Below are 26,734 nucleotides of genomic sequence, written 5' to 3' on the forward strand. Positions count from 1 at the left end.
GGCTTGTGAGCATACTTTTTTTTTTTTTTACCATGTTGAGGAAAGGAATGACCAGTAGAGCAAAGCATATATTGTCCTCTAGTATAATGAGAAGGACGAATCAACTTTCAGGAAGATCCAGGGTTAGAAGATAAAGAAAATATTGCCAATATTTAGATTACATGCTACCCTTTCTCTGAAAAAGCACATCACCCTCCTGCAGAAGTGGAAGGAGGCTATGAAGTGAAGGAAGTGATGAAGAATCTGAACTATGTTCAAGTAGGTTCTCATCAATCCAGGACATGGTAGTCTAAGGAGCTTGGAAAGAAAGTGACTGGGCTTCTTGAAGTTTCTTGAATTTTCAGAATGTGAAACTGAAATAGAAGATGTGTCAGAGGACTACACATCATCCATTTCAATTATGATGAAGATCAAGCAAGAAAGAGGAGTCAGCTGAGACAGGAATATTTGCAGTAATGTGAGGAAACACTGATCTGGTCTTCTATCCTTCCCAGTGACAGACGATGCATGACTCTCTCGTGCGTCAAAGAGAAAGACAATCTACCACAGTCCAAGCACATATGCCAGGTCCCATACTCCTTCAGTGGCTTTTCTACTCGAGTACTGAAAGCATTATATACAATGTATTCTGCTTGTATTATGCTTTTTAATTTTCAAATGCCAATGGATGCATCAGAGACCAAGTTGGGGTTCAGTAACTTGCCCAAGGACACCTAGGTAATAACTCCAGACTAGAGCACACAGAGATTGAATAAGATAAAAACATGGGCAGTATGTGATGCCAGGTACAGCTGTACATGGAGTGTATGATGGCAAACCGTCTGGCCGCGAGTTGTCCCTAACATTGCAGAAGGTTTCCAAAAGAAAACAATCACCAGTAACACCTTGTTTACTTCATATGCCCTTGGCCTGCAACTGCAGAAAAAGAGCTGTCCATGATGGGACCAGTACAGAGGAATAAACCTGAGCTTCCTCCTGCACTTGTGTCAAATATGGACACGCCTTTGTTCTCATGAAAGTTTGCCTTCACTCAGACCCATGCCCTGGTGTTCCTACCATGCCAAAACAGAAAAATATCATGTAATGAGTCAGAATAAAGTTGAATAAGACCTTGAAACACAGAGATGAATGATATTTTATACTTACTGCTTTATAAATAGTCAAACCAGTTGAGGTCATTTTTGAGCCCAAAGGACAACAGATGTGATTATTTGCTGCCAGTAAAAAACTTGAAGTAGTTTAAAAACAGCTTCCCAAATTAACTTCGACATATACCCGTCTGTGATCATCTGTTAAAGCAACCAATTTTGGTTGTGAAAGGATAATCACAATAACTGATGATTTTATTTATTTTGTTACCTGAAAACACCTGAAACATTTCGTATAAATGAGGTTTTATCAGACATAAATTTGAAATGGAATAAAGAAATAGTGTCAAAGTGTTTGAATTAAGTTTTAATTAAAAGTGGGGGAAAATCCACTTTATATTAATTAAGTATCAATCAAACCAGATGGGGACATTTTTGACCCCTGAGGACCACAGGTGTGATTATGTGCTGCCATTTAAAATTTGTAAATGATTAAAAAAAACATTCTCACTAAAAATCAACATACAACACTCTGTGGTTATTCAGATAGTCATAATAATATAAACATTTAAATACTTTATTGTCTCATTTTGTTTTCGCTCAAAAACAGAGTATACTTCATGTAAACAAGGTCGGGTGGCCCTAAAATGTAAAATGTAGGGTAAATTTTGTGTTAATGTGTTGGTCTTAAGTAAAACTAAAGTGTAACACTGAATTGATTGAAAATTTATACTTTATACTTTAAAAAACACTCAAATGAAATGGGGACCTTTTTTCCCCTGAGGACCACAGGTACATGGAAATCGAGAGGACATTATGACGATTAAACATCATATCACAAACTGCCCTGAGTAGGTTTAATATGAAGCCTGGTGTGGTCGGCTGATCATTACATTTCATGAATTCTCCAGTGTTCAAAGTTTTTAAGTTATGTGACCTCTGAAATAAAGAAAAAATACAGGGTGTATCAGAAAGAATCATCAGATTTCAAAGTACTTGAATTCTGCAACTGTTCACGGTAACCATTAAAACACATACAGCTTGAAAGAACATATTATGGAGTTTCACATGGTTCCTGGTCTTGCGCTAAAAAGTGATTTCTTATTTACCAAAAAACCTGCAGACCTGCTCACCATATGGGCTGAGTTTGACTGTCATATTGACATACGCTGTGTGTCTGGAGGGGACACATTTAGCACTTATGAACATTGTAAATCTCTGATATACCCTGTATTTAAAAAAAAAAGTCAGTGAAAATGTCCAGATGTCTTTAAAAACATGAAATGAAGCAGGAGGAATATGGAGGTGGTCTTCATCTGGAAACCTGAAGAATATGAATGTAGTGTGGTTAAGTCAGCATGGCCCCACCCTCTTTGTGATAACTAAGCAGTTGTTTACCATGTAACATAAATCCTGTGTTATCAGAAAGAAACCTAAATAATGAAACATAAGCATGGGATCAATGTTGGAAAAAGCTCCTTAATCCAACAAAAAGTCACAGGGTTAGAACGGTCTGTGATATATTAACAGATTCATTGATACAAAAAAAGTGAAAAAGATTGTTCCTAAAATCAAATTCTTAGATCAGTGAAGGAGAAAACAGATTATGAACATGTAAAGGTTCCTAAAATGTGAGAAAGAAAAGATACAAAATAAAATGTCTTTTTAAAAGCATCAGACATCCAAAAGAAAACAAAGTAGAAATAAAATAAATTGAGAGCCACGTAAATCAGATGATTCCACTGTAATTAAGGTGGACTACACCTTTAACAGGTGTGTGGTGTCATTGGCTGCTGCTCAAATACACCTGAGAGTGAACCCTGTGTGATAAGTTGAGCGTGTGCAGACAAACTATCAGGTTGTTCTGGAAGCCTGAAGGTATGGATGTGAGGACGTGCTGCCCCCACCTGAATGTTATATTGTCCATGAGGTGAGCAGCAACAGGCAGAGTAATACAGAGATCTTCTGATGTGACTGTTTCTGCTAAGTGACAACTTTGACTTCAGCTACATTATGTGTATATAGAGTCTTTTTACCTCTTTAGTGTTTACAAGGCTTTCAAATGTTTGACTGCAGGACTTCCACACCCACGTTTTGTGAAGTACAGCCTCTAAATAGTTCCTGTTCCTGATAAGTTGAGCGTGTGCTCAACTTATCACACAGGTTTAACTTATCACACAAATAAACGGTTTGAGACACTTGGTGCACAAAGCTAACTAAATTCTAGTCCTTCAGTGCCTCTAAAACCTTCTCAGTCACTCTAGGAAATGCACATGATTTGTAATCAAAGTTTAATTGCTTTCATGAACTTTGTGTGCTTAGTCCTTGGTGAGTGAACCCAGTCAGGTCCAGTTCAGTGGTTCCAAAGATTGAGAGATGCTTGCCAAGACATCTGCCCTTTTTTTTTTTTTTTTTTTTTTTTTCTCTCAGCGTCCCTGCAGCTTCAGAATTGCTGTAGATCGGGGTGTCCAACTCGAGTCCTCGAGAACTACTGTCCTGCAACTTTTAGACAATCCCTGTTCTGACACACCTGAATCAAATGAATGGCATCAGGCCTTTGCCAAACTTGATGACATGCTGAGGAGGTAATCCAACCATTTGATTCAGCTGTGTTAGAGTAGGGATGCATCTAAAAGCTGCAGAACAGTAGCTCTCAAGGACTCGAGTTGGACACAACTGCTGTAGATGAAATGGTTCTGACCAAGAATTAAGATTTTTCCCAGTAACATGTTCATCAGAAGGTTGTGACTACAAAGTTTAACACAGCCAGCTTTGCTTTGCAGCTTAAACAAACCCAAACCACAGGTGAAAATAACAGTATTGTGAAAGCAGTTATCAACTCTGTTAAGCTGGGCTCTACTTTTCTGCTTTGTATCATAAAATTGATCATATGGCTGATAAACATGTTAAATTATTTTCTGGTCTTCATGTGAATCGCATGAAGCGTGAATCTTTTTTCCACTGCATGCATAAATCAATATTTTGTACACCAAACATGTAAGGTCAGCAAGACGTCCATGTGAATGAACACTTAAAAATTGCTGCAAGAAATTAATGTTTGCAGCTCTGAGTATGCATTTTTCTAAAATTGATAGTGATTTTATTTAATAGGGTTGAAACTTTTAAACCTCTCACAGGATTAGAATTTTCTCAAATGGTGTGAATGGATGATGGGATGAGCTTGAAGGGAGAAAATTATTAAATGGTTATTTTCCCAAACCATGAAGTGTTAAAAGTCAGTCATTTAATATGTGATGTCACCACTGTTATGCAAAATAGAGATTAAATTGTACTTCAAAAAAAAAAAAAAATATATATATATATATATATATATATATATATATATATATATATATATAAAAAAAAAAAAAATTCCTGTCCCACAGCCTCAGGAAGGACATGTGATAATCACAATCATGTTCAGGTGTTTGTTATGTTTGCAGAAATATCAAAGAGACCACCTATAAACAACATTTTGGAAGGAAAGCACCATGTCGGCCTTTAAGCCTAGATCTTTGCAGACTCTGGTTCTAACCCCGGAGAAGATCCCGAGTTTCTTTCTCCTACCCTGCACGCCGCGGCCTTATCCGGTGTCCCCGGAGCGGACCAGACTACTTTCTCATCATGGTGGTGATAGTGAGCGCCCCCCTGAGAACCCACCTAGCCCTGCATCCTCTCCCAGATTCCACACACCCCTACCAGTCATTCACCCTCACAATGCCGCTGCAGTATCTGCGGACGTAGACATGGACCTGACCACACGTGCAGCTATGTCGCTGTGTCACGTGCCGAAGGTGACCACGCCCTACGGTTTCCGCAATGTGTTGGCTGTGAGCCCCTGCACACGGCGACGGGAGTCCCTGTTTCATCGGAACAGAGGAGACCCCCACACTGTATCTGACCCAGCAGACCTTGGTCCTGGTCCCAGTCCTAGCAGGCGTGCTAGGACTGCATCCCTGCATCCAATGAGGACTCTGGGTCTGCAGGTCATTAAGGCACTCCAGAGACCTGCAGCTACTCTAAAAGCTCTAAGTCCTGCAATCCAAAGGACTACCCCCAAGTGATGTCACATACAACCACACTCATCTGATAGGTGGAGCAGATCTGAAACTGCTGCTGGTTTTAAGCTGTTTTAATAAAATGTTTGAATTACACTTTAGTTTCCTGTGTGTCTGAACAAGATTACTAAAGACTGTTCTATGCTTTTATTGTGACAATTCTCAGCAGGGAGAAATATTTCCTCTTCCTGTGGAGGAATTTAATAGTCTTGGAGTACACAAGCCTTATTTGGCGAATGTGTACATGAAATGATCCAAGCAGCAAAGGATAATGATAAATTACAAAAACCCACCAAAAAGTGTCTAAATTGAATCTGAATGACATTACTGGGGCTCATTCCAAATGGACTGCTGGTACTTATGAAAAAAAAATAAACATTTCCTTTTCCTCTAATTCAACAACCAGAATTGAACAATAATCAAAATGTTTCTACAAACACTCCTGATTTGTTCAGTATGAAAACCCAAACATCCATATCATCATATTCTAACAAATTCCTTTAAATCTGGTTAGAACCAGAGTCTGCAAAGATCTAGGCTTAAAGACCGACATGGTGCTTTCCTTCCAAAATGTTGTTATAGGTGGTCTCTTTGATATTTCTGCAAACATAGAACAAACACCTGGGCCCTATTTCAGGAAGCCGGTTTAGAAAACTCAGAGTGAAAAACGATACTCAGGGTTGAGTAACCCCGAACTGTCCAACTCGGAATATTCGGTTTCAGAAAGGCTGATAACAATTAGTTCAATCAATGCGGAGTTGCTTTAACCCCAAGTTAAACGCGCGCACGAGGATACATAAAGCCCTGATTAGTGGAGCACAGATTAAGCGAGTCACCATGGAGACGGAGGGAAAGAAGGTGCGGTCGACGTATTTCACAGCGCTTGAGGCCGAAACCCTGATGGCAGCATATGCCGACAGCATGCACATCTTGCAGAAAAAAAGTAACACAGCCGCAGCTGCAAAAGAAAGGGAGCATGCATGGCAAAACATAGCCGACAGAGTCAATGCGTGAGTGTTAATTTAAACATTGATCTAGGGATCTCCACCCATTTAACACGTTATCTTAGTATATGTTATTCCATTTTTTATGTCATACATGTTATTTTGTGATGTGATGTGAGCGCAGGTGCAACCCAACAGGCCCCAAACGTTCCTGGCAGCAAGTAAAAATGAAATATAAAAACATAGTCCAAACAGGTAAGGTGTAATTGTATTATGAGCCATAGTGCTTGGTCTGTTTGTCCGATGTAAATCAATTGCAGTTAGAGGCTACATTAACTTACCGCCTGTAAGCACTCATTGAAATTATCTGAGCACATTACAAGTACACATTTGCTTACTCTGTATGCTCAAATGTGTGCCGTCACAGCCAACAGAAAAAAAGCGGAGGCCCGAAAAACAGGTGGGGGTCCTCCACTACCACCACTCACAGAGGCTGAGCAGTTGGCCCTCAGCCAAAACAGTGGGCGCCCTGTGGCTGAAGGCATCTCTGCGGGGACATCCTCTGTGGCAATAACCCCACAAGACACAAGTGCCTACATAAGAGGTAAATCCAAAACAATACATGATGTGTATACATCCATTCTTCACAGTCACCTTGACCAAAATGAACTATGTCGTAGTGAAGTCATTGTCCTACTGTCAGAGATTTACAGTTATCAAACAGTCAGGTGAATAAACAACACTGAGACACTTGGAGACTGTTAACGTGCTGCACGGGTGAGGGCTCAGGGAGACACTCACTCACACCGAGCTGCAGTAGTTCGTCTTTATTTATAGCATAGCAGTGTCCTTTAATTTTGCGTGTGTGTGTGTGTGTGTGTTAATCTCTCACAGGGTGAACTTCCTGAGCGAGTAGTACATTTTGTTCTTTTCCTATTAAGAGGAACATATGAACATATACTGTAATGCAACATAAAACTCATAAAAGCGTTTCCACCTTAACACCTACTGATTTTGCCTTCCCTCAGTGTCGGTTGTCTCTGAGAGCATACTGACAATGAGGTGTATGGTGATTGGTATGTCTGGTAATTGCCAGTTGCGCCCACATAAGTCATGAGTGACCTGTATGAACCCCATATTCTTCCAGTTGATGGTGATGGTGTACTGCATCTGGTGCAGCCCCCTGTTGAGCCAGACCAACATGCAGTTGTGAGTACTCGTAATACTCCACAGACTACATGTGTCAACAGTAGAACAGCAATGTTGTTAAATGTCTCCACCACAGGCATATGATGACGAAACAGTGACAGCTGTTACAGAGGAGGACGCAACAGAGACACACCATGAGGTTTACAGCGTACAGTGGAAAATATAACAACTGACGACAATGTGGTACTATGATGACACCATGGACTTACTATGTCCCTGGCAGAGTGATGCTGGAAATGAAGAGGAAGAGGGTCCAGCCACTCCTACAACAAACCTGTCCACAGTAGGATGTTCAGCACTGATTTACAACCAACCTAAGTAGGCATGTACTATGGATGCCAATGCTATGTCCTGTGTTGCAATAGCTCCCTGTGAAGCAGCTGTACAAGACATATCTGGTCAGGAAAATATAGAAGTGCGTCATGGAAATGGTACACCTCAAGCTGCAGATCCAGAAGTCCAAGTTGGAGATTGTACTGCTGGAACAACAGTTAAGGGTGGGTGGAGTGATCAGAGATGGACGGATCATGTCAGTGTTTGTACAACATACTAATATACACATTTATACTTTGTGTACAGGACATACAGGGCGACCAATAAAGCCAGTTGACCACAGAATCTGTGTATTTGTCTTGTAACATGTTGAGGTGACGGGTCACAGGAAATGGTTGTGACATATGGTGTCTCTGACTGCTCTTCCATCCTGTACGTTCGTGGGTGGGTCAGGATGTTCATCGTGTGGATCACTGCTGATGTCTGGTTCAGCTGGACAGTGTTCACCTCTAATCGTGGCAATGTTGTGAAGAATCACACATGCCACAATAATGTCACATGCCCTTTCTGGGGCGACCCGGAGTCTTTGCAGGCACTGGAACCGGGCCTTGAGCATTCCAATGGTCATTTCAACTCTGGCCCGTGTCCTGCAATGGGCCAGATTATAACGCTGCTGTGGGCCTGGTTCAGGGTCAGGGTAAGGGGTGAGCAAATAGGGTAAACATGGGTACCCCCTATCACCAAGCAAGTGGCCAGTGAACTCTCCTAGGACAGAAGAATACATGTCAGTGCAAACGTCCCTGTGGCAATTGGTCTCTGTATATTTCACAGTAACTTCGACCCACCATGTCCAAATTTGGTGCTCAGTGTACATTCCCGGAAGATTCGTGAGTCATGTACAGAGCCTGGCCACTTGGCTTCCACATTTGTGATGATGTTGGCAGCATCACATATGATCTACACAGTGCAGAGAACACAAATTAGCATCCATTACTATGATGCCATCACTTGTTAGTGTGAAATGCTACAGGGAACTATGTACCTGTACATTGATGCTGTAGAAAGACTTCCTGTTCACATAGTCTCCTTCATTTACTGAGGGTGCAATGATTGGAATGTGAGTGCCATCTATACAGCCAATCACGCCTGGGAACCCTGAAAATAAATGTACCATTTAAGTAGTAGTTCAAGTATCACCACATCATGAATTAAGTTTTGGTCATCCTGATACCTGCAATTTTGTGGAATCCCTCTTTGATAAATCTTGTGGGTCTATGACCGGGGAACACCACAAACGAGTACAGGAGACGTTTCAGTGCAACTGTAACATTCCTGACTGCCCGACAGACGGTAGCCTTGGAAACGTGCTCAGCGTCACCAATATTGTACAGAAAGCTCCCGTTTGCAAAAAAACAGAGTGCAGTACAAAGAATATGTAATGGACTGAGAGCATGTCCGCGATGTGTCACATGAGCAATATTAGGCCTGAAGATGTTATTCAAATAAATTATAGATTGTGCTGAGAAACGGTAACGTTCGCACAGAAAATCATCAGGGAATGATAAAATGTCCAAACGCGCTCTGATCACTCTCTCCCGGCGGAGAGCTCTGCGGAGAATTTGGGCTTCAAGATCTACTGGCTCTTCGAGGTAGGGGCACGCCATGTCCGACACTTCCTACTGTCAGGTTTCCGACAAAGAGGCGGAGACAGTCAGGGTTAGTTGTAGTAAACCTGCTAGGGGGCAGGTTAGCTTCACGGAGTGTGTCGTCATAGTAACTCACTCAGGCTTCATCTGAACTCGCTTTGTGAAACCGAAAACCCAGAGTTTTCGTTAACTCAGGGTATACTTACTCAGAGTTTGCACTAAACCGGCTTCCTGAAATAGGGCCCTGAACAATGTGGAGAGGGTGTCCTCTAAGTTCCTCGGCACCCACATATCCGAGGACCTATCCTGGTCCACAAACACATCAGCCCTAGTAAAGAAAGCCCAGCAGCACCTCCATTTCTTGAGGGTTCTGAGATTGAACAGGCTGCAGACTGAACTCCTAGAGTCCTTCTACCGTGCCACTACCGAGAGTGTGCTGGTGCACGCCATCCCTGTGTGGTACGCTGGTTGCACAACAGTTGACAAGAAGAGACTACAGAGGGTCATCAGAACTGCAGAGAAGGTGATCAGCTGTCCGCTCCCCTCCCTGGACTTAATTGCCAGCTCAAGATGTCTCTCCAGAGCCAGGGCAATTATAAAGGACCACCTCCATCCTAACCACCACCTCTTCAACATCCTGCCCTCTGGAAAAAGGCTCAGAACCATCAGGTGCAAAACCAACAGACTAAAGAACAGCTTCTTCCTGTGGGCTGTCAGAACTCTTAATGCAAACTAAGAGTGTGTAAAGACTTCCCCAACACATCCACCCTGACACTGCTGCTGATCATCTATGTGCAATATCTCAGTCTTTCTATGTTCTGTGCAATATTTTTGGCTCATGTGCAATTATTTTGGTCCCAGTCTGTTTCAATGTTTCCTACACATACACCATGTATATAGTTCCACTCACATATGTATACATATACACTGTTTTTTATTTTATTCTATTTATTTAATTATTTATTTATTTTCCGCCTTCGTTGTATATTGGTTTCTCTTCTTCTTACTTTAGCACCTTTGTGGTTCAGCTACCCAATTTCGCTGTGCAAGAAACTGCACAATGACAATAAATGACAATAAGGCTCTCTAAGCCTCTAACAAGCCCTGAAGTATGTAAAAAAGCCCTTTGTTAAAAGTGCAGACTTAACTGTTCAGCTTCAACGTCAAAAAATCAGCACACAGATAAATATTGTTGGCTTAAATTTAAACTTCTTTCATTTGGAGGTAATAAAGGAAGGGACAGATCTGGTTTGAACTTTGATAGTTTCCACACCTTCTCTTTTCTCAAAGTACAATTTTTCTTTTAACAGGAAGAGTAATAAAATCCCAGACTACCAGTTACAAAACATTTACTGTCAAAGGTAATCGTAAATTCTGTGACTAGAAAAAACAGTGTTGGAGGAATACTATATCATTATTTTCACCAGATAGATTAAAAATGGCTGTGATGGCTTTAACTCCAGTAAGGGGTAGGGATTTTTTTGATGTTTTCCATTTTGTTAAGCTGAACTCTATTTTATTCATGCTGCTTTTGATCATTGTGCATTAGTTTCTCCTGTAGGTGTCAGAAAGTCAGCAAGGGTTTGTTTTCAGTAGTCAAAAAACTGCTGCTGTTCTGGAGCTTTTGGTCACATCACATGACCTTGATGATAGACGTATTAAAGTGGACCAGTTCTGGTTCTCCTTATTTGCCATTACCCACCTCTGGGTGAGGGCAAATAAGGGATGTTGATATCAAACATGAGCACAGTCCCAATAACGAGGTCAGTGTGTGAGCCAAATTTTCAGTCTGCCCTGAACAGTTTAGTTTACCACAGTTTCTCCTACTCTTGGATCAGAGGACGTAAAATGGATAATAAACACAAGCCTTTGAGAGGGGCAGCAAAGAAGAAAATTCTTGTTTCAGATGAGAGCCTCCTTTTAAAGCTCCTCTAGAGAGTCCAAAAATTAAAAGACAAAGCTGAAAGTGATTGGGATGAATCAACTTTGATAAATAAAAACCATGATTATACTTTTGACAAAAAAAAAAGGAGAAAAAAAAGCTGTGTGCAGGAATGCGGGAGTGAACTAGAGCAAGGTCAAGAAACAAGCTCTCACAGATAGATGCTGGCTTAGGGTCATGAAACTGTGTAACAGGTTAGGGAAGGCAGGACTGTGTGTGTGTGTGTGGGGGGGGGTGTCCATCCCTAGGTGAAGCTGCACTTGATGGAGGAGAAGAAGAGAGCCATTAAGGGGGTCTAAAATCTAAACCACGGCCCTTCTCAATGGTTTTTGACCAATCGGGTAGAAGCACATCTCTTTTATAAATATGTGTACCTCTAAGTTAGGGGCATCTCTCTTCCAAAAGTTGGTTACAGCAAACTACTGCAGACTGTGGCTTTCTAACTCGAGAGCATGAATTATTTTGCTGCTTGAGGCAGGCTGGGAAAAGAGAAAGAATTGGATAAGATTCGCGACTGGAGATTTTCAGCAGGACCTCGGAGGAACGCTGTTCATTCACTCATCATCATAAATAACTGAAAGGTGAGCAGACACCTGTTGGAGCCCACTGCTTTTGAACTCTTTAGGGTCCTCCATGCCTTATTTGCTCCTCTTGGTGGAGCTCTGCAGGTCATTCAGGCAGTTCTGCCTCTTGAAGCAATGACCTCTGCCGGAGGAGTTAAAGAGCTCCAGCTCTGCTGGTGGATCCAGCCCATCCACGTCAATTAGGTACCTACAGACCAGGTACCCAATGTGGTTCACGCCATAGGTGCAGTGGACTTAAATCAGCTTGTCATTGTCCTGGCTCTCATTCAGGAAGTGCCTCGCTTCCCATTTGAAGCTCAGGATGGAGGCATCAGAGGGAACATGGTGGTCTTTGATGAAGATCTTGATGTAAAAGTAGGACTGCAGGATGTCGATCAGTTTGTAGTACCTAGTCATGAAGGTCCTGACTCTCCAGGTCACAGACTGTTTAAAAGGCACTTTGAAGGCATTGAATCAAGTCCCAGGGATCCTCTGACCAGCCACTGGTCTGGCACATCCTTCTTCTTTTTCAGATGGGACATCTGCACAGCTATGACGTTTATACTCCCATCTGAAGCTTTTAGACCTGAAATCTGTCTCATTAGCTGCCCTAAATAAAATTAAATACCCCCCCCCAACACTGCTTTGAATGAAGGTGCAGTTTTCATTGGGAACATTATAAGAAATCCAGACCTCTCAGATCACTTGCTTTCTCTCTCATGTCAGAGGTAAACCCGAAAAAGCAGTGCTAAGGACAGTAGCATAATATCCACTCCACCAGCCCATAATGTCCTTCGCAAATAATGGTCAGCTCTCCAAGCATAAAAAACGAGTCCAGAGGTTTCTGTTCCCATATACTTCCTACCAATACGATATTGCAGTTTTTATTATTAGAAATCCAGCTCCAGACTCTTCTGATTTTTGAAATCTGGTCATGATGTGCCTGTGAAACGTCAGAATTATTTTATTAAAGATTCTTTAATAATCTTTTTTAAAGATTTATTTTATTTTATTGTATTAAAGAGTAACGGTCAGTTCGACAGACGTTAACACTATGTGACAAGTTGGATGGTGTCTTCACTAACCTCTATATTTAAACTCAGTATCTGCTTGTTAATGGTTCTGGTACATGCAGAAATTAACAGGAGACGTTGTTAATTGACAATTTACCTAAAGCTTTATTATTGAAGCTGTAGATCTCTGTGAATTAGTGAAGACATTTTAAATTGAGGTGTTTTTGACAAATTTCGTGTCACGTGATGCATTGACATTTGAGGCGTTTACACGACACTGGAAGAAAAGTGAAAGCTGGAGACTTTAGACTGAAACCTGAATAATTTTACACCTTATTTCTCTGTCGGACGTTTCTGTCGGATTTTAGCTGGTAGCATAACAGCAGCTGTAGAGTCACATTCCGGTTCACGCAGGAAATGAGCGTCCGCCTCCAGTGACGCTTGCCCGGCGATCCCGGAAGTGTCTCGTCCTGTTTACATTCTGCTCTTTGTTCGCTGCAAAATGTCGAAAAAGCGGTCCGAGAGCCGCAGGCTGAAGGCCACCATCGAGCAGCGGATGGCGGCGGCCGCTCAGGAGATCTTCCGGCTGCTGCATGAACGCAGCCGAGCCGAGCTGCCGGAGCTACGGGAGCTGCTGGTGGAGCGGCTGTCGGCGGCCATCGAGCTCATCCTCAACGCGTTCGAAGCGAGCAGAGCGGCCGAGAGAGGCGCGGAAGATCCCGGTGGGGAGCGCAAAGGTCAGTGTCCACATTCAGCACCACACTGCAGCCTCAATTAGTCCCATTTACTGGCGCGCTCACGGTCCTCCCCCAGATCTTTTAGTGCTCATTCTTCTGTTTATATACGACAGATCTGAATGTATATGTATAAACTGATTTTCAATGATAACTTTATCTCCTTTCTGCATTTAAATACTCCGAATACTACATGGATTTAATGAAGTATTTGCACACAGTGCTATCAGGAAACATTACCTGTCAGTGTGGGAGTTTAGCCAGTAAACACATCACGTTTATTAGTTTCACATAAGTAAGTACTAAACTAACACGAGGCTCAAGAATGCTTGAGACTTCGTTTCAAATTTAGGATTAAAATACAGACCGAGCTGAAACAGTGTTGATGTGATGATGCTGGAATAAAGGAGCAGACATAAGAAACTGTGCAATGACAGAAGGAGACCAGATTCATGAAGATGGAAAAAGATGCTGGAGATGGTCCGAGACAAAGAGATGTTATGTGGTCCTTTCTGTACTTCTAGAGCAAAATAGTTCTTATTCGTAAGGGCTTTAAAAAACATTTAATTCAGTTCAATTCAATTCAGTTGTATTTATAAAGAACTGAATCACAACAGCAGTCACCTCAGGGTGCTTTATATTGTTGTAAGGTACAGTCGTGAGTGCATGCTCAAAATCATCCATCCATCCATCCATCCATTTTAATCCGCTTTGTCCGGGGCCGGGTCGCGGGGGCAGCAGCCTAAGCAAAGAGGCCCAGACCTCCCTCTCCCCAGCCACCTCCTCCAGCTTATCCGGGGGAATACCAAGGCGTTCCCAGGCCAGCCGAGAGATATAATCTCTCCAGCGTGTCCTGGGTCTGCCCCGGGGCCTCCTCCCGGTGCTCAAAGTCAACAGAAGCAAATTCACGATACACGGAAGAACTACAAATTACACTAGAGCACTGCGGACTGCTTCGGAGGCATTTATCACCGACCCTTGCTACTAGATCTCGCCCACAGTGGAAATGTCTCAGGCGGTGTGAGAGGAAACAGAAGAGGGGTAAGCGCGGAGGCATCCGGAGTAGGTTAGCGGCTAATCCACACAAACCCGCTATTCCCACCATTGAACTGTCCCAATGTGCACTCCCCTGGACAGCAAGCTGGATCAGGCTCGCTTACTTTGGTCCACTTCGAAGTCAATGAGGGAGTGTTGGGTCTTCGTGTTTGTGGAAACATGGCTTAACATGTTTCCACATGTTAACATTCCCAAAAGCGCCATTCATGCACTTTTGGAATGGGGTAGGGGGTAAGGCTCATGGAGGGGAACTCTGTGTTTACATCGATGATGCCTGGTGCTGCGACCCTGTTGTGGCTTGCAAACACTGTTCACCTCTGCTACTATGATCATCAATTGCAGACCATTCTACCTACTGAGAGAATTTTCAGCCATACTGTTTGTTGCTGTTTATATCCCTCCCTGCTCCATTAACAACAATTGGAGTGAGGCACTGAATGAAATGTATCAGCATGTCAGTGGAGCAGCAGAAGGCCCACCCAGATGCTTTTCTCATCCTGGTGGGCGATTTGAATCATGCAGACCAAAAGACTGCCCAAACTGGAGAAACACGTGAAAATTCCTATACGGGGAAACATGTAATGTGGCCTTCAGAGCCGGGGATGAGGTGAGCCTAAGAACAGCAAGGGCAAACCTGTCATGTAGCATCGCCACCTTTTCACTGATTCCTCCACCCCACTTGCACACAAACTCTTGCCCACGAACACTTGGATTGTGTTGGACACTGTTGTTTATAAAAGATTGTATTGTATTGTGTTGTATATAAGACTGTTATTTTATTTTTATCTCTATATTGTTTTAGTGCACAATGAGGGCCATGGGAGCATTTCAGTTTTAAATTCCTGTGTATGACTGTACATATGGTGTTTGACAATAAAGCTGACTTTGACTCAATCAGATGACCCCCCCCCCCCCCCCCCATGAGTAAGCACTTGGCCACAGTGAAAAGGAAAAACACCCTTTTAACAGAAAGAAACCTGTGGCAGGATCAGGCTCATCGAGGGGTAGCCACCTGCTACGACTGGTGGGGGGTGAGGTGAGGAAGACAGGACAAAGACCCACTGGAAGAGAGCCACAGATTAATAATAACTAATAATTAAATGTGAGTGGTGGTAAAAGCTTTGTCTGCAGGATAGAAATTATCAAATTAATGTGTGGCTTTACTTGTGGTTCCTGCACTATTGTTCCTTTGGTAAAAAAGCAACTGAATGTATTAACAGATGGAAGTTTAAGCATTACTGCAGAGTTTTATTTTCAGCATGACAGTGATCTCAAAAAACACCACCAATGCAGTAAAAACATACTTGGATGGAAAAACATGTACTGGAACACTATCAGTAACTGGTCTCTCCAAATCCCGCGCCTCAACATTACTGAAGCAAACTCTGGTATAAACGTTAATGTAATATACAAAGTTCAGGTATCAGTAGTTCAGTAAATTTAATCCCACGACAGCAAGAAAATGATTAATTTTAAACTACAGCAATGACAGGAAACAAAAGAAGCAAAAGTGTGTGCAAAACAAATCAGGCTTCTGGCGTGGACCATGCAGAAAGGGCATCAGAGGGAAAGTATGGGCGGGGCTAGTGTTTAGGTAACACATAAACCTTTAAAAAAAAAAAGTGATAGAGTCACATGATTTAAATAATCACATGTCATGTATTTTCTCTCCAGAGTTGTGTTTGTCAGTTGGCGTCACGAGTCTCTCTGACAAGAAACGTCTGAAGCCAAGCAACTCGATAGACAACCAACTGAAGGAGACTCTGCCTGGCACATCCTCCAGACCACAGACCATCTCTGAACTGGATTGCCAGCTGGCCTCTCCAGATGATCCAACAGGAGACGAAGAACAATGTGAGAACGACAAGCAGTTGGTGTCTCACCTTTGCAGAGTGTGTGGGAAGTCCTTTGACAGGAAAGGCTTTCTGATGAAGCACGTGGAGAAGCACTTGAAAGAGGCCGACTGTCTGTGTGGTCTGTGTGGTGAGCGTTTTGAGTCCAGTGATGGCCTAATGCTGCATCTCCAGATGCACCGTGACAGCACCAAGACATGTGATGTCTGCGGCAAGAAGTTTCCCTCAATCCGAGCTCAGGAGATGCACATGAGGATGCACACTGGAGAGAAACCTTTTAGCTGCGTTGTCTGCGGGAAAGGCTTCAATCAGAAGGGCAACATGGTAACCCACATGAGAATCCACACGGCAGAGAAGCCATTCACCTGCAACATCTGCCACAAAGAGTTCAGTCAAGGCAGCTCGCTTGAACGACACATGAAAGCTCACGACGGACAGACACCGCTCAGCTGCAGCTTTTGCGGAAAAGAATTTGCAAAGAGTGCTGAGCTGAGGCGACATATCCGGTGCCATGGATCAGATGAGCAAACGACCATCAGTAGCCGGCACAGAAAACCCAGCCTGACCCCTTCTCACTGCTGCAAGGTCTGCAGCAATGCGTTTCACAACAAAGGAAACTTTGTGAGGCATGCAGAGACACATCTAAACCACCCTGATTGTCTCTGTGGCATCTGTGGAGAGCGTGCAGAGTCCTCTGAGAGTTTGCAGCTGCACATCCAGAGTCACAGAGAAACAAGCCGGATCTGCGACATTTGTGGCATAAGCTTCAGAGACATGGAGATCCACATGAGGACACACACGGGCCAGAAACCATTCAGGTGCAAAGACTGTGGGAAGGACTTCCCCAGAAAGGGATCGCTGGAGAGGCACATGAAGCTGCATGCTGGTGAGCGGCCGTTCATCTGCGAGTTCTGTGGGAAGACTTTCATAGAAAACACAGTCCTAAAGAGGCACATCAAGAGCCACATGGGAGGGAAACCACGAATATACTCCTGTGAGGTCTGCGGCAAGAAGTTCACCATGAGCCAACACCTGGATGTTCACAAGAGGATCCACACTGGGGAGAAGCCATACACCTGTAGGGTGTGCGGGAAGAACTTCAGGCAGATCGGAAACCTGGACTCTCACATGAGGATCCACACGGGTGAGAAGCCATTTATCTGTAGCCTCTGTGGGAAGAGGTTTCGCCAGAAAATCTCACTCGAGACACACGAGAGGTTCCACAAGAAGGAGAAACCCTACAGCTGCCAGCTCTGCAATAAGGGCTTCGTACAGAAGATCGACCTGAAGAGACACATGCTAACTCACACAGGGGAAAAACCCTACAGCTGCCAGGAGTGTGGGAAGAGGTACCAGGAGAAACGCTCAGTGGAGTCACACATGAAGGTCCACAGGGGAGAGCAGCCTGTCAAAGACTGTCAAAGACAGGAAGTTCAGCCTGACTTCATCCAGCTGTGAGCTGCAGACACAGCTCCTGTTAAGTCCTCAGTTTGAGAAGCTGTTGCTTCATGAACATGTTGAAGTATATTTATGTTCCCATATCTTCAGAGATGATATAGACAGTGTCAGCTGGACAGAATTGAAATTACCATAAAGATCTGAGCTTCCTGCCAGACAGTGTGGCTGCTTTTATGCAGAAATATTTGAGTTTTTTTTAAATTAAAACTACAACAGTCAAGATTCCAGTCTATCACTTTTAAATCAGCTGAATGAAATGTGTAAAACTCAGGACAAGGAAGCTTCACAAGAGACAGCCCGCCTAAAAGAAGTATCCTTCAGGGGGCGGCACTTTCTGATAGTCTAGGAACAGCAAGGGTGGAGGCTCAAAACCTTCGAGCTAAAACTTTGAAACATGCATTAAGAAATTAGTTAACAATCGGTAATTTTTACAAATGACGTATTCTGGGAGCTCCACAGATAGAAATAGTTTCTAGTTTTCAGTGTTTTTAACAACTGAGTTTTTCTCATATTATTTCTTGGTGTTTATGGAGCAACATATTAAACATATAAGGATGCTGGTAAACAGGTTGATCGTCCACAGCTACAAATCTTAAAAATGAAATAAAAAAAGTCTATTTTGGATTTTAGGTTGTGTTTAAGTTTCAAGTGAATACAGTACATAAATTAGGGCTGCCACGATTAGTTGACTAGTCACGATTACGTCGACTATCAAAATTGTCGACGACTAATTTAATAGTCGACACGTCGTTTGAAGCTTTGTAAGATCCCAAAAGACACAGGAATAAGTAGTAGGATTTAAGCGTGTAATAACGGACTGAAACAGAAGATGGCAGCACTGCATGTACAAGGATGCCAGCTGCCGTTAAACCCCGAAGAAGAAGAAGCAGTGCCCGGTATCGTAGCTGTGTCCAAATTCAGGAACCGCATCCTCCTGTGCCTGCATTTGTAGGCCGATTACGTTACAGCGACATGACGAAGACTGTCCAAGTTTGAAGACTCCGACAAATGCGGCCGACAAATGCGCCCTTCGTTTCCCCAGATTTGAAGGATGGGTCGGGTGTATACTTCGTGGCCCTACCTATCCCAGAATTCTTAGCGTGGCCCTGCTCAGTTTCCAACAATGGCGGCAGCTAGTTAGTTTTAATATTACTCTTATTATTCTTTCTGGGTCACAAAATAAACGTTTAACATATTTTCAGGCGAGAATGTAGCTGTGTAAACCTCAAATATCTGCTCAGTTTATCAAGACACCAGATATTTTCAAAAGAGCTCCGAGGTTTTCGGAGACGTCTATTACCCACCAGCTCGATAGCTAGCTGGGGTTCAAGGCTCACTAGAGCCGGTGGGGAAATCGTTTTCAAACCCACTGCTGTCTTTCGCTACTCAGGTTAAACATGATACATAGTCATTTAGATAACTTAAAAATGTTATTGTTTGGCTTTTTTCAGTGTTTTATTTGTTCCTGAGTAAATCGGTTTGGCTGAGATTAAAGTTATAATTTTTACACAGCTGAATAAACGTCAAGCAGACAACTGATTATCAGAAGTGTGAGACGCTCGAGAATATACTCCGGTGTGCTGTTATATTTTAGATAGCAACGAGCACACGGCTGAGTTTATCAAACTCCACCGAAACAATCAGCAAATGTCATTAAAATTTAATAAACTATCATCTTGTCTTTATTTTTAGTTAGCACATACCTTAAACACTTAAAGCTGTAAGCTAATGATAGTTATATAAGAGCAGATGCTGCTGGTGCAATCAGCTGTACGTTTTACGTCCAATGGATGCATGATCTGATTAGTCGACTAATCGCAAAAATAATCGGTGACTAGTCGACTATCAAAATAATCGTTGTGGCAGCCCTAACACGATTATTAGAAGTATGTATTCATGTACTGTTGTGACCTTTTTATTCATACAAATATTTCCTACCATTAATTTGAATCTGCTTCTGTAACTATTTATTTTTAGATTTTTACAGGAATTATTCCATTGGTGGAGTGAATATAATCGAAGGTTGTGGGAAATATGTGCATGTTCGTGAACATAATCAGCAGATTGTGTTATTTTGCAGTGAACTGTAGCTAGCTGAGCTGAGCAGCTTCAGAGTGTGTTGTGAAGTCCAGAGGTTTGAACAGGCAGGCAGGCATTGGGCAAACTCGCTGCTATTTATAAAATGTTTGTAGCCCAGTGACTGGATTCATACCTGACCAGGTGTCCCTTTCTACATCCCACACATTCAGCCAGTGTTCCACATTTTGATTTTCCTGCATTTTCATTTTTTTTGTATCTCACAGGTTTGGACATGGCAATGCTTTCCTCATGCTAACTTAGAGGCTAGAATGTCTTGTAAGTCGCTACAAAGAATTGGTATGAATATGATGGAAACTACCCAAAAGAAAGAAGAAACTGAACCAACAACACAAGCTGACAAACTGCTTCTCCCTAGGATGAAGCCAGTGGGAGGCACTGAGTCTTGTGATTTTTTTTTTTGTGCTATTTTGCAGTTTCATACAAGGATGCATTAGCATCATAATGAGCTTGAAAGAGTCATATCAGCCCATGGATGTACCCCCTGAAGCCCCACCTTGGAGAGAGTGGAGTGGGAATCTGACAGGTGGATTGGAGAAAGGTCTGCAGGGATGTGGTGTAGACAGAAGTGAGTTTTATCCTCAGATATGACTACGTGGGTTGAGGATACCAGCAGCAGGAATGAAATAAAATGAAATTTCTGTCTGTAATTTAAATAGCTTGGTCACTTTAAGGCCAAATGGAAGCTTATACAGCAAGCAACTGACAAGATCAGCAGTTTTATACAGGATAAAGATACGTTCCCATGCTCAGTCACCATAAACGCACAGTAAGTTATTAGAAACTGCTAGTCCATGACCGGGTCCTCACTTCACCTGCTGCTTGTCGTGTAGAGATGTTCAGGAAATTTGGAGCTACTGTGTGTGTCACCAGTGTCTTTATGAATAATTATCCTTTCATTTGATTAAGATCTTGCTTTTTTTTTTTAATGGGGTACTTGTCTTATTTATAGGGATTGTCATGTCTCACCAGAGAAGAAAACAGGTGATTCATCAAAAGACTTGCTGCAGGACTAGAAAAAGGAGAAAAGAAAACTAAAAATAACAAGAATTTATATTACTGACAAACTTTATTAACAACCTGACTGCATCCAATGAGCTCTAGCTAACAGCGGCACCTGTGTCAGGTAAGTCCAAGGTGAGTGACAAACAGCAGCTCAGTGATGACCTAGTCCTCTGACAGTAAACTAGGAGGACAGAATCTTGCTCCATCTGGCTGCTGCTCATAACGGAGCCAACAAGGCAGCTGCTGGACCACATGAGGACTATGGATTACTGTGGACTCAATCTGAACCAGATTCCTATTTCTTTAAACTTTATTAATAAAGTTGCAATTATTCAACAAACAAAAATGACAATCAGTATAAAGTCAAAGTATATAATCCAAGTATAATTTTTCAAAATTTATTATTAAGCAGTTTAAATTTCAGGTAACTAACTGTGCCATGCCTCTTCCTCTGGTCCATATGCCAAAACAGACAAAGCGCTCCGAACCCAAGCAGAACACACTTTTGTTAGGAGACACAGAAAGAGAATATTCATATCACTGGTTGAGAGTTTGGGTGAAGACTGCAGTTTAAACTTGGTCCCCCTGGTGTGGGTCCATCCCTTAGGTCATCTTGCACTTTATGCAGCGAGCTTCTCCCTGTGATAGGAAGAAAACTCTCCCCACTTCACCATGGCAACTGTCTCTTGTTCTCTGGCCAGGCCTGTAGAGAGCAAGAAAGATGAGGAGAGGGAGAGCTCTGCCGGAATTTATATCTTATAGTTTCTGTGCTTTGCTGTGCCATATAGAACAGCATCCTATCACAACCCGTACACAATCCGTGGGGCGGTGTCTTCTGTTTGTTTGTGTCTGTTAGTATCAGAGTGTACCAGTCTACTTTCAATGCTCTATTCTACAATACCTAAACATGTGATCAAAATTATGAGGTAGTTTAAAAATAAATAAATTCTACCACATGTGATGCTCCTCAGCCTCACCTGCTCATCATTGAATGCGCAACCTTTTTCTCATGACTTTCTGATCAGTTGATCTGCTGACTCACAGGCGGTTTACTTCTGGCTAAAAATGTCCCGCACAACCAGAAAGTAGCAAGGAGACGCCGGCGCACGCTCACAACTCTCCTCTGACTCCGACAGCCTCCGCTTCAGCAGGGGCGCTGTTCGCTCTCTCCGCACCGCGCTCCTCGACGCGGAACTCGCAGCGTGTTTACCTTTCCACTGGCTCTCTTTGTCCCGGAGGCTCCCGGTGGGGAGAAGCCGCAGAATGTGCGCCGTGCAGCTGCTGCGGGTGTCGGTCCACGAGCGGATCAGCGCCGCCGCCGAAGACTTCCTGCTGCGGCTGGAGAAGGGAGAAGAAGCAGCCGAGCTCCCGGCGCTGAGAGCGCTGCTGACCGAGCGGCTGACGGCGGCCGCGGAGGAGATCGTCGCACTGTTGGAGGAGACCGTGGCGGAGTACCAGGACAGAGTGGAGCGCTCAGAGCGGGAGATCTGCCGCCAGAGGAGGCTGCTCGATGCCGTGCTCAAGCCCGAAGTCCGGCTGCGCGCGGCAGGTCAGTGTCCGGAAACAGCCGAGAGCAGCCGAACCGAGCTCGCGTTGTCAGCTGATGTCCGCGCGCAAGAGTTGAGATTGCGTGCATCCCAGCAGATACAAAGTAAAATTATTGATGAGAAAAAGAAATGATCACTTTTTCTCTCGATCTTATTTTTTTTTCTCATGTTCTGCAAAATTTTGGTACTCTATGATGAGTATTTTGTCACACTTTAGTGTTGTGCTCTAATGACAATCAGCAAATGTGAGATTTTCCAGTTTTCAGAGAGTAAACACTGTAGTGCAGTAACAGGAAAGTCACTGTGAATCCGACTCTGACAAGATATGAAATATAAAACATTCACTACTGTCTTATATGAACTGCCGTCTTTGATTGATGTTTTCTGGTAAAGTCTAATCTGACCTTCCTGGTCTCGAGTGTAACCACTGGTTTGCACCTTGTTGTAAATCCTCTAGAGCCACCTAATGTGACTCCAACTCCACATCCAACCACATGAACGATAAAGATAAATTGTGAGACTTCTTATTGTTACTGGCCCAAGAACATACCTAACTTTGCCATGAAAATGCTTGTCCATTTAATTTTGAGCTTCTGACAATGGCTGTAATTCGGTTAGTCCACAGATAATGCACCAGGTCAGGTAAAATCCTGAACTCAAGCAGAAGGTTTACACTTTTATTCACATCTTCACTAATTTAACATCCACTTTGGTCGTACACAGAGGTGAAACTGTGTCAGAGTGCCACAAATCACAGACCTGACTGTACATCACTCAAACTGCAACAGACAGCGTCTCTTGTCTTCCTGAGCTGTTATTAGCAATAAACTGATCGAGCATGGAAAGTTTTTAGTTCATAATGTTTTCATTTCAGGAGAAAAAAAAGGAGGCAAGATAAAATGAGATAAGATCAGAGAGCCTTTATTATTCCCAGAGTTGGAAAATTAACATACAGAGTAGACAGAACAGGGATAAATAGATGCACCAAATGTTAAACCCAGCAACATTTAATTATCTATAATTCTGGTCCAGTCGTGTGTACAGTCAACACTTATTTTGTTACACTCCAACTGTGACATCAGCAAAGCCCTATGTTTATACTGGCTCTTTGCAATTTTTTTCTTCAACTTCCTTCAGAAGGTGGTGCCAGTTTAGCTCAGTTGGATGAGCAGGCGACCTTATGCCGCATGGCTGAGTGTGGCCGGCCCGGGTTTGAGTCCGACCTGCGGCACTTTGCCGCATGTCTTTCCCTTCGCTTTTATGTCAGTTTTCACTGTGCACCTATCTAATAAAGCCAAAAAAATATATTAAAATTTTTTCTTCAGAAGCAGTGCTGACTTTTGGTGCACACCTCTGTTCATGAGCATAAACTAGGCACTTCCACAGAGTGTCTGTGGTCCTGCTATCAGCTAGTTAGATAATCTTCTCTGTGATGGACCACATCTGGTGATAGTTCCATTAGACCAGTCTGCAGCAGGCGATGACCTGGTTCATAAGCTGCTGCACTGAGCACTGACCAGAACAACACGAAGGAAAGACTCTGAGAAAGGCAGCTGATTATTAATCCAATTTCACATATGCCACAAATTACATATTTAGTTATTTGCCCCAGAAATGTCGAAGTCCTCACTGGCTGTGCTCACATCTTTTCTCTTTCTTGTTTTATCTTCAACGTCATGCTGCTCTGTTGTATCGTAATTGCCTCCTGGGGATAAATAAAGTCTTTCTGATTCTGATTTCTCCTCACACCCAGCTGTTCATGGCAGATGTCCGCCCCTCCCTGAGCCCCTGATTTCCTCTTTAACAGTGTAGGATCTTTACCTTTTGTAAAATAAAGCACTCTGAGTCAACTTTATGTGATTTGGCACCACATTGTAAAGTTAAATAATCACACAGATCAAATATATTCTCATTCTGTTCCCTCTGCTCTCTTACTTTCTCCAAAACAGAGATAGGTTTAAGTGTACAGGGTTAAGAAAGTGTGCTTCTGGCTCTTGGCATCCCAATTAGTCATGTGCCTATGATGGTGTCACAAATTGACCCCGAGCTGCTTCTTCTGCATAACAATCTGTAATCTGTAGTGGACATTATAACATATATGATGGTACAACATATTTCTGCTAGGATTGAAAGAGAACTGAGATCACATTTTGTGTCTGTTTCAGTGTTTCCTTCAGATGTTCAGCAGCCGTTGGGGAGCAAAGATGAAGTTTCCCGTGAACACCAGGAGAAGAGCTCCAGCCTGGACCCGGGGGAAGACCCAGTGCCCCCACAGATTAAAGAGGAAGAGGAAGAAGCCTGGGCCAGTCAGACAGGAGAACAGCTTCAGGACCTGCAGGTAGCTGAAATCACCACGTTCACATTCAGCCCTGTGCACGTGAAGAGTGAAGATGATGAGGAGAAGCCTGAGTCCTCACAACTTCATCACTGCTGGACTGAGGAGAGCAGAGGCTCGGAGGGAGGACCAGAAGCAGACAGGAACTCAGATCCAGATCCACTGTTACAGCCTGTTAGTGAAGACAACTCTCTGGACTCGACTGAAACTGATGACAGTGACTGTGACTGGACACAAACAAAGGAAGCCCAGTCAGGTAGAGATGTTAAAAATCCTGACATTGATGTTGGCACTGTAGTCAAGGAGAGACCATTTCCCTGCTCATATTGTGGGAAAAGATTTAGTCTTAAGGGAAATTTGAACAGACACATAAGAGACCACACAGGAGAAAGACCATTTCCCTGCACAGACTGTGATAAGTCATTTAAAGACAGTGGCTCCTTAACGGCACACATGCGATGTCACACTGGGGAGCAACCATACAGCTGCTTGTTCTGTGGGAAAAATTTCAGTGGGAGGGGAAACATGACCAGACACATGAGGATCCACACAGGAGAGAAACCGTTCACCTGCTCAGTGTGCAATAAAAGTTTTCATGTTAAAGAACATCTCAACAGACACATGAAGTACCATACAGGGGAGAAACCTTTCAGCTGCTCTGTCTGTGGGAAAGGCTGTGCTCAGAAAACAGACCTAAAGAAGCACATGAGAGTTCACACAGGAGAGAAACCCTTCAGCTGTCCTTACTGTGGAAAGTGCTGCGCAGAAAAAGGAGACCTAACCAAACACATGAGAGTCCACACAGGAGAGAAACCATTCAGCTGTAATATTTGTGGGAAAAGCTGTGCCCAAAAGGGGAGCCTGAAGATCCACATGAGGATTCACACAGGAGAAAAACCATTCAGCTGCTCTGTTTGTGAGAAACGTTTCACTGTTACGGGACATCTAAAGAGACACATGAAGCTGCACACAGCAGAGAGTCATCCGCCTGGGTCTGCAGAGTCACATTCAGGCAAAAGTAGAAAATGATGAGTCAGCAAACACATTGTGACGCACAATGGCCTTCTCAGACTGATCAGCTGTTGCTGGAGATGGAACTGATAAAACATACAATCATTTACAATGAAGAGGATACAATGAGCAAGAATGTTTCTTTGTTCTACAACCAAATCAAAACAGGCTTATAAAAAGTGGCGAGTTTTGATAGGAGCGTAACAGTTTGTCTTTTTACCAGGAGCTGTGAATGCATCTCCTACAAAGCTTGATGTCCTATTTATTAAAAAGTGCAGGTGGAAATATGTTTCACATGAATCTGACAGGTGTGAACAAAAAAGTACATCCTCATATCCACTTTTTTCCAGATGCAGTGCTCCTTTTAATAAACCACCAGGAAGGACATTTATGTGGATCATATAAATGTATTCACCGGCAAACTCTCACATTCAGCTTTAAATGTTCAAGAAAAATGTCTGCATGCACAAGTGTTACTGCAGGACTTGTAGTGTGTGCAACAATCAGATTTATTATTGTCGGGTCAAAGCGCCTTTGGTTGACTGTTGTTGTGAACTTGCGATTATTTAATTAAAATTAAACTCAACAAATCTGCTGCTGTCCAAATGAATGTTGCGATATTGTTTGAAATTGAGGCTGAAGTCCAAAGAGAAAATTCGTGGTTTTAACATTTAGTCGCAAAATTATCAGTTGAGTTTGTACTGAAGAACGTCCTGCAAACCACTTAATGAAGAGTTTGGTAGGAATCATCAGTCGAGTCATGACTCAAGTTCTACTTGGTGATATAAATGACATATCATGTACTTTAAAAAAGTCTTCACTCTGCTGTCCTGCTACAGAAACCGCTTTAGTGAAGGTTATACATTATCTTCTCATGTCCTCTGACAGTGGACTCATCTCTG

The 26,734-nt window shown here is 42.9% G+C and overlaps 3 protein-coding genes across 5 annotated transcripts; all 3 read left to right on the plus strand.

The window, feature by feature from the left end:
- The first annotated feature begins 2,914 nt into the window (after window positions 1–2,914).
- On the plus strand, window positions 2,915–5,180 carry LOC146644205 (C2 calcium-dependent domain-containing protein 4A-like). Of its 2 annotated transcripts, none has more exons than XM_085395119.1 (2): window positions 2,915–3,018; window positions 4,532–5,180. In XM_085395119.1, exon 2 carries the CDS (start codon window positions 4,580–4,582, stop codon window positions 5,150–5,152), a length of 573 nt encoding a protein of 190 aa, XP_085251245.1. In that variant the 5' UTR covers window positions 2,915–3,018; window positions 4,532–4,579; the 3' UTR covers window positions 5,153–5,180. The 2 variants fall into 2 exon arrangements, with proteins under 2 accessions (XP_085251245.1, XP_085251246.1); XM_085395120.1 differs by having other exon boundaries at window positions 2,932–3,018; window positions 4,513–5,180.
- A 7,752-nt stretch (window positions 5,181–12,932) lies between these two features.
- On the plus strand, window positions 12,933–17,844 carry LOC146644206 (uncharacterized). The gene is made up of 2 exons (XM_085395112.1): window positions 12,933–13,473; window positions 16,201–17,844. Exons 1-2 carry the CDS (start codon window positions 13,239–13,241, stop codon window positions 17,835–17,837), a joined length of 1,872 nt encoding a protein of 623 aa, XP_085251238.1. The 5' UTR covers window positions 12,933–13,238; the 3' UTR covers window positions 17,838–17,844.
- A 4,358-nt stretch (window positions 17,845–22,202) lies between these two features.
- LOC146644207 (uncharacterized) lies at window positions 22,203–26,442 on the plus strand. 2 transcript variants are annotated; one of them, XM_085395117.1, is made up of 2 exons: window positions 22,203–22,590; window positions 24,652–26,442. In XM_085395117.1, the coding sequence occupies exons 1-2, from the start codon at window positions 22,203–22,205 to the stop codon at window positions 25,848–25,850; spliced, it is 1,587 nt and encodes a 528-aa protein (XP_085251243.1). In that variant the 3' UTR covers window positions 25,851–26,442. The 2 variants fall into 2 exon arrangements, with proteins under 2 accessions (XP_085251243.1, XP_085251244.1); XM_085395118.1 differs by having other exon boundaries at window positions 22,203–22,488.
- Window positions 26,443–26,734: the final 292 nt, after the last annotated feature.

Source organism: Rhamphochromis longiceps, linkage group LG22, assembly GCF_057381845.1.
Source record: "Rhamphochromis longiceps isolate RC_006_pf linkage group LG22, R_longiceps_female_GT1.1, whole genome shotgun sequence".
NCBI classification, from domain to species: Eukaryota; Metazoa; Chordata; class Actinopteri; order Cichliformes; family Cichlidae; genus Rhamphochromis; species Rhamphochromis longiceps.

Excerpts from the sequence above, each read along its gene's own strand:
- LOC146644206 (XM_085395112.1), top strand. The coding sequence starts at position 13,239 with ATGTCGAAAAAGCGGTCCGAGAGCCGCAGGCTGAAGGCCACCATCGAG. Across the intron at positions 13,474-16,200 it reads TCCCGGTGGGGAGCGCAAAG|AGTTGTGTTTGTCAGTTGGC; the intron begins GTCAGTGTCCAC and ends TTTTCTCTCCAG.
- LOC146644207 (XM_085395117.1), top strand. The coding sequence starts at position 22,203 with ATGTGCGCCGTGCAGCTGCTGCGGGTGTCGGTCCACGAGCGGATCAGC. Across the intron at positions 22,591-24,651 it reads TGCATCCCAGCAGATACAAA|TGTTTCCTTCAGATGTTCAG; the intron begins GTAAAATTATTG and ends TGTCTGTTTCAG.
- LOC146644205 (XM_085395119.1), top strand. The coding sequence starts at position 4,580 with ATGTCGGCCTTTAAGCCTAGATCTTTGCAGACTCTGGTTCTAACCCCG.